The sequence below is a fragment of the Pelophylax lessonae genome (assembly GCF_965119305.1).
Source record: "Pelophylax lessonae genome assembly, chromosome: 6".
NCBI lineage: Eukaryota > Metazoa > Chordata > Amphibia > Anura > Ranidae > Pelophylax > Pelophylax lessonae.
In genome coordinates, this window is record NC_138773.1 from 12,968,888 (window position 1) to 12,978,455 (window position 9,568).

The window sequence follows — 9,568 nt, forward strand, 5'->3', positions numbered from 1 at the left end:
GGAGAAAATATACTTAACACCATAATAAATAATTGTCAAATAAAGAATTTTTAAAAATAATTTTAACATTTTTACATTACTGATAGTAACAAGAAACTGTCTCAATTATTAAGCACACAGTCACACGCCTACATTTGGAAAGTTTGCTGAGGAATAAGGTATGCATTTAAATAATACAAAATATCTTAAATCTTATCCTCCAATGCATGAGTGATTTGTGTTGGATTTTCTTGAAATAATTTATCTTATGATTAAAACGTATGAACAAAAATAATATAATGAGAAATCAGACAATTTTAAATGAATTATATCTCGCAGGTTTGTCTGACCTTCCAGCTCTTCAGCTCCCTCTCTTTCTCTTCTTCCTTCTCATCTACCTTCTGACATTAATCTGGAATTTTCTGACCATTGCCCTTATAGTCATTGACTCTCGCCTCCATGCTCCTATGTATTTCTTCCTTGGGAACTTGGCCAGTTTGGACCTCTTTACTTCCTCGGTCACCGTCCCACGAATGTTATTTGACCTTTTCACCAAAAGAAGAAAGATTACCATTCCAGCTTGTATAATCCAAGTCTTCTTGTTTTTATTTTTTGAAATTTCTGAGGTTCTCCTGTTGGCTGTCATGTCCTATGACCGATATACCGCAATTTGTCACCCATTAAATTATGTGCAACTCATGTGTTGGAAAGTTTGTGTACAGATGGTGTCCATTGTGTGGTTTCTTGGTTTTACCAATTCTTTTGTTCACACAATTTCTGCTTTAAATTTAACTTTTTGTAGATCCGATATTATAGAAAGCTTCTTCTGTGACCTTCCCCAGTTGTTTCAGATCTCCTGCAGTGACATCTACATCAACATTATGCTTATCTTTGTCTTGGGTGGATTCATTTCAGTTGGTTCTCTAATACTGACCTTCCTGCCCTATGTCTATATATTCAAAACTGTCCTGAAATTACAAGGTAAAGGCAGCAGAAGGAAAGTTATTTCTACATGTACCTCCCACCTGACCACGGTCTTCATATTTTATTGTTCCACCATGTTTAATTATTTTCAGCCACGTTCTGGTTATCGTTCCCCTGGTGACAACGTGGCATCTGTCATTTATGCCACGCTCATTCCTCTCTTCAATCCTCTGATATACAGTCTGAGGAACCAAGATGTCAAAACAGCGTTTCACAATGTTTTGCGTAATATCTTCTTCATCGCTATACAGAATTCATCTAAAAGAAACCTCCATTCTTAATCACTAAAAATACTTAAAAGTATATATAGAGCGAGCAAGATAATTTTTTTTGTAGTTCAAGTGTTATACTTTTCTTTTTTTTCTTTTTACACAACACATACATACAATGCATTAACCACTTCTGGACCGAAAGGATTTACCCCCTTAATGACCAGGCCATATTTTGCGATTCGGCACTGCGTTAGTTTAACAGACAATTGCGCGGACGTGCGACACTGTACCTAAATAAAATTGATGTCTTTTTTTTCCCATATATAGAGATTTCTTTTGGTGGTATTTGATCATCTGTGTTATTTTAATTTTTTGGGCTATAAACAAAAAAAGAGCGACAATTCTGAAAAAAAAAAAACAAAAAACAATATTTTTCACATTCTGCTGTATGACATTCCCCCCCCCCCCCCCCAAAAAAATTAAAAATCAAAATTTTTTAAACATTTTAGGCCAATTTATTTCTTGTTACATATTTTTGGTAAAAAAAAAATCGTAATAAGTGTATTTTGATTGGTTTTGCGCAAACGTTATTGCGTCTACTAACTACGGGAAAGATTCATGTCATTCTTATTGTTTTTTTTTTTTTTCAATAGTAATGGTGGCAATCTGCGATTTTTAGTGGGACTGCGACATTGCAAAGGACAGATTGGACCCCTAACTGGCATTTTTGACACTTTTTGAGGGGACCAGTGACATTATTACAGTAATCAGTGCTAAAAATATGCACTGTTACTGTAATAACACATTGGGTGATCAAGGGGTTAAATGTGAGCCTAGGGGAGTGATTCTAACTGTATGGGGGATTGGCTTGTAAAATGATCATAGAGACCTGTGATCCTATATATAGAAGGATCACAGGAGCTCTGTGATCATTCCAGAGAGAAGAACGGTCCGATGTGTTTACAACATAGAAACATAGAAACATAGAATGTGTCGGCAGATAAGAACCATTTGGCCCATCTAGTCTACCCAATATATCTGAATCCTATGAATAGTCCCTGGCCCTATCTTATATGAAGGATAGCCTTATGCCTATCCCATGCATGCTTAAACTCCTTCACTGTATTTGCAGCTACCACTTCATCAGGAAGGTTATTCCATGCATCCACTACTCTCTCAGTAAAGTAATACTTCCTCATATTACTTTTAAACCTTTGCCCCTCTAATTTAAAACTGTGTCCTCTTGTGGTATTTTTTCTTCTTTTAAATATGCTCTCCTCCTTTACCGAGTTGATTCCCTTTATGTATTTAAAAGTTTCTATCATATCCCCTCTGTCTCTGCTTTCTTCCAAGCTATACATGTTAAGGTCCTTTAACCTTTCCTGGTAAGTTTTTTCCTGCAATCCATGTACTAGTTTAGTAGCTCTTCTCTGAACTCTCTCTAGAGTATCTATATCCTTCTGGAGATATGGCCTCCAGTACTGCGCACAATACTCCAAGTGAGGTCTCACCAGTGTTCTGTACAGCGGCATAAGCACTTCTCTCTTTCTACTGCTTATACCTCTCCCTATACATCCAAGCATTCTGCTGGCATTTCGTGCTGCTCTATTACATTGTCCTCCCACCTTTAAGTCTTCTGAAATAATTACTCCTAAATCCCTTTCCTCAGATACTGAGGTCAGGACTGTGTCAAATATTCTATATTCTGCCCTTGGGTTTTTACGCCCCAGGTGCATTATCTTGCACTTATCCACTTTAAATTTCAGTTGCCAGAGTTCTGACCATTCTTCTAGTTTTCCTAAATCCTTTTCCATTTGGCGTTTCCCTCCAGGAACATCAACCCTGTTACATATCTTTGTGTCATCAGCAAAAAGACAAACCTTACCATCGAGGCCTTTTGCAATATCACTTATGAAGATATTAAACAAAATTGGTCCCAGTACAGATCCCTGAGGTACCCCACTGGTAACATGACCTTGTTCTGAATGTTCTCCATTGACTACAACCCTCTGTTGTCTGTCACTCAGCCACTGCCTAATCCACTCAACAATATGGGAGTCCATGCTCAATGACTGCAGTTTATTGATAAGTCTGACTGTCCTCTCTCAGCAGGGAGCGATTGCCCTGTGCATCGGAGTCCCTGCTGCCGAGTGGGGGCGGGTGCGCCCCCTAGCTGCAGGTGCGTGACCGACATAGACCTACATCGGTTCACGCAGGAGGGGCTACCTGCCACAGTAAATCTGCGGCGGGCGGTCCTTAAGTGGTTAAACAAAACTCTTGTCTCCAGTTATCCTAATAGTTAGACATTCCATTAAATTGGTTGTAAAGGCACAAAGTAAAAGAAAAAAACCTTCTGTTTGCAGCAGCCCCCCCCCCAATACTTCAATACTTAGCCAAGCCCCATCTCGATCCAGCGATGCCCACGAGAGCCTTGTCTCTCCAGGGACTCCCCCCTCCTTGTTGGCTTTTGGCAGAAATGGGAGTCAATGTCAACCACAGCCTGTGAGCCAATCAGGAGATGGAGGGGCGGGGCAGAGTGAGTGAATGGACACACGGAGCCACGTGTCCCCTGAGCAAGGTGCTTGCTGTGGGGGCACCCGGCAGGAGGGAGAGGCCAGGAGCGGCGGCATTGGGACCTGCCTTGCAAAAGTATTCATACTCATACCCCTTGAAATTTTACACATTATGTCATGTTACGCAATGTCATGTTAGGATTTTATGTGACACAGAGTGGCACATAATTGTGAAGTAGAAGGAAAATGATAAATGGTTTTCAACATTTTTTACAAATAAGAATCTGAAAAGTGTTGTGTGTTGTGTTCAGCACCTGGAGTCAATACTTTGTAGAACCACCTTTTGCTGCAATTATAACCTGCAAGTCTTTTTGGGGATGTCTCTACCAGCTTTGCACATCTAGAGAGGGACATTTTTGCACATTCTTCTTTGCAAAATATCTCAAGCTCTCTCCGATTTGATGGAGAGCGTCTGTGAACAGCAATTTTCAAGTCTTGCCACAGATTCCTAGTTGGATTTAGATCTGGAATTTGACTGGGTCATTCTAACACATGAATATGCTTTGATGTAAACCATTCCATTGTAGCTCTGGCTGGATGTTTCGCGTCGTTGTCCTGCTGGAAGGTGAACCTCCACCCCATTCTCAAGTCTTTTGCGGACTCTAACACATTTTCTTCTAAGATTGCCCTGTATTTGGCTCCATCCATCTTCCCATCAACTCTGACCAGCTTCCCTGCCCCTGCTGAAAAAAGCATCCCCACAACATGATGCTGCCACCACCATGTTTCACGGTGGGGATGGTGTGTTCAGGGTGATGTGCAGTGTTAGTTTTCCCTCACATATAGCATTTTGCTTTTAGGCCAAAAAGTAAAATTTTGGTCTCATCTGACCAGAGCACCTTCTTTCACATGTTTGTTGTGTCCCTCGCAAGACTTTTTGCAAACTGCAAACAGAACTTCTTATGGCTTTCTTTCAACAATGTCTTTCTTCATGTCACTCTTCCATAAAGGGCAGATTTGTGGAGTGCAGGACTAATAGTTGTCCTTTGGACAGATTCTCCCACCTGAGCTGTGGATCTCTGCAGCTCCTCAAGAGTTATCATGGACCTCTGATGAATGCTCTCCTTGCCAGGCTGGTTAGTTTAGGTGGATGGCCATGTCTTGGTAGGGTTTCAGTTGGTCCATACTCTTTCTATTTTCCCATGATGGAATGAACAGCGCTCCGTGGGATGCTCAAAGCTTGGGATATTTTTTTTATAACCTAATCCTGCTTTAAACTTCTCCACAACTTTATCCCTGAACTGTCTTGTGTGTTCCTTGGCCTTCATGACACTGTCTGTTCACTAAGGTTCTCTAACAAACCTCTGAGGGCTTCACAGAACAGCTGTATTTATATTGAGATTCAATTACATACAGATGGGCTCTATTTACTAATTATGTGACTTCTGAAGGCAATTGGTTCTACTAGACTTAAGTTAGGGGTATCAGTGTAAATGGGGGTGAATACAAGTATGCACGCCACACCTTTCACATATTTATTTGTAAACATTTTTGAAAACCATTTATCATTTTACTTTCTCTTTACAATTATGTGTCACTTTGTGTTGGTCTATCACTCCTTGTACTTTATTATCCCCCTCCAATTCCAAGAAAAAAAAAAGTGGGAGGAGAGTCCAAAGTATGTGCTACACCCTAACAACCTACCTCTAAGTAATTGTGACAAAATCAACCCTGGAGCATCTAACTATTTGCCCCATATTTTTATCAATTTAGTGACGTCAGTAATTTATTCACTGCACCTCAGCAGTAGATTATGGGGTGCTGGTGACGTCAGAGCCCTATAAAAGAGCTGTCAAACTCAGATAGAATTTAGTTAGCCAGAGAGAGTCTGAGGTTAATAATCTGTCTCAGTGGCGAAGCTGGTAGAATAACGAGCTTGCAAGTGAGAGGCTGAGGGTTTGAATCCCCAGGCCACTAGGTGATTAATCAAAATTACAGATTTTAATTAAAACCTATTAATTGTCCCCGCCCCTTCTGAAGTGACGTCAGGAATTTATTCACTGGACCTAAGCAGTGGATTATGGGGCGCTGGTGACATCAGAGCCCTATTAAAGAGCTGTCAAACTCACATAGAGAATTGTTAGGCAGAGAGAGTGTTTGGTTACTCGGCTGCCTCGGTGGCATAGCTGAAACAATAACAGGCTTGCAAGTGAGAGGCTGTGGGTTTGAATCTCTGGCCAGCAGGTGACTAATAGTCACTTACATTTAAGCCTTTAAAATGAGGACTTGTGATATTCGTGTTCGTATGTTCGCTAGAACATTTCCCCTGTGCGAGATGTTCTGGTGCGAACTGAACAGGGGGTGTTCGGCTCATCACTAGTGATTATCATAAGCACAGTGATATGCTACTTTACTCTTGTGTTTGGGGGAGGGGGGGCTTGGTGGAGTAAAGATGTGCTTATTCTTATAAAAAGTGGTTATACCATGATGATACCTGCAGCTGGATCGCTTTACAGGCAACGGGAAGGGATGTCCATGGCTTTTTCGGGCTGTCCTATCCCACCAGGAAACCCAATTGACCAGCTAGATGATCATAGAGGCAAACAGAGACCGGCTCTGATCGCATCCATGATATGGTAAACTGGAAGCGATGAGCATACATTACTTCTGGTTTCCCAGGATGTATACAAATCATTTGATCACACCAATCTTTTAAGGGCAGAGCAGGGATCTGGTGTCTATTAGACCCCAGGTATCCCCATAAAGAATACCTGTCACTGCCTATTCATATCACAAGGGATATTTATACTTTCTGTAATAACAATAAATATGATGGAAAAATAAAAAATAAAGCAACAGTTTACATATTGTGTGTATACTTCACAGTGCATTGCGTTCAGTGTCTAATGATGAACCCATACATTGTGGATGTCAAAAAAAGTCTATCTAACCACTTGCTGACCAGCTTCCGTCGATATACAGAAGCAGGTTCCCTGCGAATTGCTGTACCTGCACGGTGGTTAGCGGGGGCGATCCTGCGGGAGCGATCCTCCGGCACGCCCTTATTCACCAGCGGAGAGTTGATTCACGGGGTTGGCGGCCCAGATTGCCGCCGGGCATCCACGATCTCTCTCAGTGGAGAGAGTGTTGTAAACACAGCAGACCGTTGTTCTCTCACAAAACAATACAGAGCACCTGTGATCCTCCTATTTAGGAACATAGGGGTCTGTGGGTTGATTCCAGCAAGCCCATCCCCCTCACAGTTAGAAAACACCCCCCCCCCCAGGCTCACATTTAACCCTTTGATCGCCCCTGGGCTGTCATTATAATAGGCAAACTGATTACACCCACATTTGTCCAGATTGGAATTATCCTGGGTTCTTAACCGGTTCTGGACCGCCCACCGCATATATATACTGCGGCAGGCTGGCCCTCCTGCACGAACCGACATAGGGCTATGTCGGTGGTGCACCCACGCTTCCGCCCTCACTCGGCATCGGGGACTCCGATACACAGGGCAGGCGGCTACGATTGCCACCTGACACCCATGATCGCTCCCCGCTGAGAGAGAAGAACGGTCAGCTGTTGGAAACACAGCTGACCGTTCTTCTCTCTGGAATGATCACAAAGCCCCTGTGATCCTTCTATATAGGATCACAGGTCTCTATGGTCATTTCACAAGCTCCTCCCCCCCACAGTTTGAATCCGTCCCCTTGGCTCACATTTAACCCCTTGATCACCCACAGTGTTAACCCCTTCCCTGCCAGTGTCATTATTACAGTAACAATGCATATTTTTAGCACTGATTACTGTAGTAATGTCACTGGTAACCCCAAAAGTTTCAAAATTGTCAGTTAGGGGTCGGATCTGTCTGCCCCAATGTCGCAGTGCCGCTAAAAATCAAAGATCCCCGCCATTACTAGTAAAAAAAAATGAAATAATCAAAAATGACATAAATCTTTCCCCTAGTTTGTAGACGCAATAACTTTTGCGCAAACCAAAAATCAAAATACACTTATTGGGATTTTTTTTTTACCAAAAATATGTAGCAGAATACAAATTGGCCTAAAATGATGAAAAACATTTTTTTTTTTTTTTTTTTGGGAATGTTATATAGCAGAATGTGAAAAATATTGTTTTTTCTTAAGAATTGTCACTCTTTTTTTTTTGTTTATAGAGCAAAAAATCACACAGGTGATCAAATACCAGGAAAAGAAAGCTCTATTTGTGGGGACATCAATTTTATTTGGGTACAGTGTTGCACGACTGCGCAATTGTCAGTTAAAGTAACGCAGTGCTGAATTGCAAAAAATGGCCTGGTCATTAAGGGGGAAAATCTTCCGGTCCAGAAGTGGTTAAAAGGATGAAATTACTGTGACACTATCATTATTTATTAAACATATTGCTTTCCATGGTTTTGTCATTTTACAAATCTGCTCAGGAAAATTATCTCTTCTCTTTTTCTGTCGTTTTACTAAAATAAAAATAAAGTTTCCTTTTAGTAAAAAATTAGGACAATCATTTATTTCACTGTCATTTTATGTGGGGGCATCTGGAGAACAAACCTTCCTAAACCTTTCATTGAAGAAATGTTTTTTGGATCTTAACTGGAAGGGAAAGAAATAGTTTCTGCCACCATCCCGAGAGTATAGTTTGTCGATTTGTGGTGCCTCAGGTCAGGTATGGGATTTTAAGGGCAGGAGTAAAACGAGTAAACAGTAGTAGTACAATTTGTATAAAATTTATTCGCATGTATAATTATATACAGAGATTTGAGTGAATTAATGGGTAAAGTCCCATTGTGATAGTGAGGAGAAAAGAGTAGTAGGTGTGGTTACACGTGAAAATAGTGACTTAGACAAGAAAGGTAAATGGTCCTGCTCTGCTGTTCCTCATATCAAGAATGGGAAGATGGTTGCAGAGAGGGGCCTGATCGGTATTCCAACATGTTTCGGCCTAGTAGCGGCCTTTATCAAGGATGTTACCGATTCTAGGAATAAGTACAATGAATTGTCAAAAATAGTAGCATATATTTGCTCAAGTTTAAGTTATATATGAAGAAGTAAATAAACATACATATTTTTTTTGTCCACTTTCTGGAGTATTGCTTTCCCAGACTTTTTCCAGGAGCTGCAGGAACAATGCTGTATTGGGTGAGAAAAGTGCGGTATAGTTGTAGTTGGAGCCACAAGTAAAACAACCTGAGGAGTTGTTGGTGAAAAGTAGTATAAAAATATAATAATAATAATTACTTCTTGGGCCACGTGTTTTCTGGTCCAATGTAGTTCAATGTGGCTATAGTGTATAACTTTCCACATTGATGGAGATCATCTGTGGTGTTTGCACATTGATGGGAGTCATCTGAGGTGCAAGGTATATAAGAAAGATGCATAGTAAAGTAAAGGATGGTTTGAGGTAAAATTGAATAAACATCCTTGAATGCAGTACTGAAGATTTGAAAAGTAAGGACTTGATGAAGAGATGTTGGTACATCTTTTCAAGTCCATGCTTACGTTTTGTAGAAGGTATTGGTATGGTGTTGCAGCATGTTGCCTCCAGGTCCTGTCCTCCTGCGATCCGGGAGAGACTGAGGATCTGGAGGTGTTCCCCGGCCTTTTAAAGGCTGTCGCACATGCGCAGTGATGCGCTGTGTGACGCCTATGGGCGGTGTCCGTGGTCTGACGTGAGATGCGTCTGCACGCGGCAGATGCGGCATCCCTTGTAGCCGTGCGGACGTGCCCCTGCGGCCGCCGACACGGAGGAAAGCCAAAAAATCCCAAGGGGGATAGTGGAGGGTGCAGGACCGACCGATTGGCTTAAAAATGCCCCGATCCAAAAGGGGAATCGGGGCTTTCCGTGCCGGGAGTTCCTGGAGTGCAG

At 41.6% G+C, this 9,568-nt stretch overlaps 1 protein-coding gene across 1 annotated transcript; it reads left to right on the forward strand.

Annotated features, from left to right (window-relative positions):
* Nucleotides 1–278: 278 nt before the first annotated feature.
* Nucleotides 279–1,244, forward strand: LOC309558411 (olfactory receptor 5B12-like; the record flags this gene model as incomplete). The annotated part of the gene is made up of 1 exon (XM_082261485.1): nt 279–1,244. One exon carries the CDS (start codon nt 279–281, stop codon nt 1,242–1,244), a length of 966 nt encoding a protein of 321 aa, XP_082117611.1.
* Between the last annotated feature and the right edge of the window lie 8,324 nt (nt 1,245–9,568).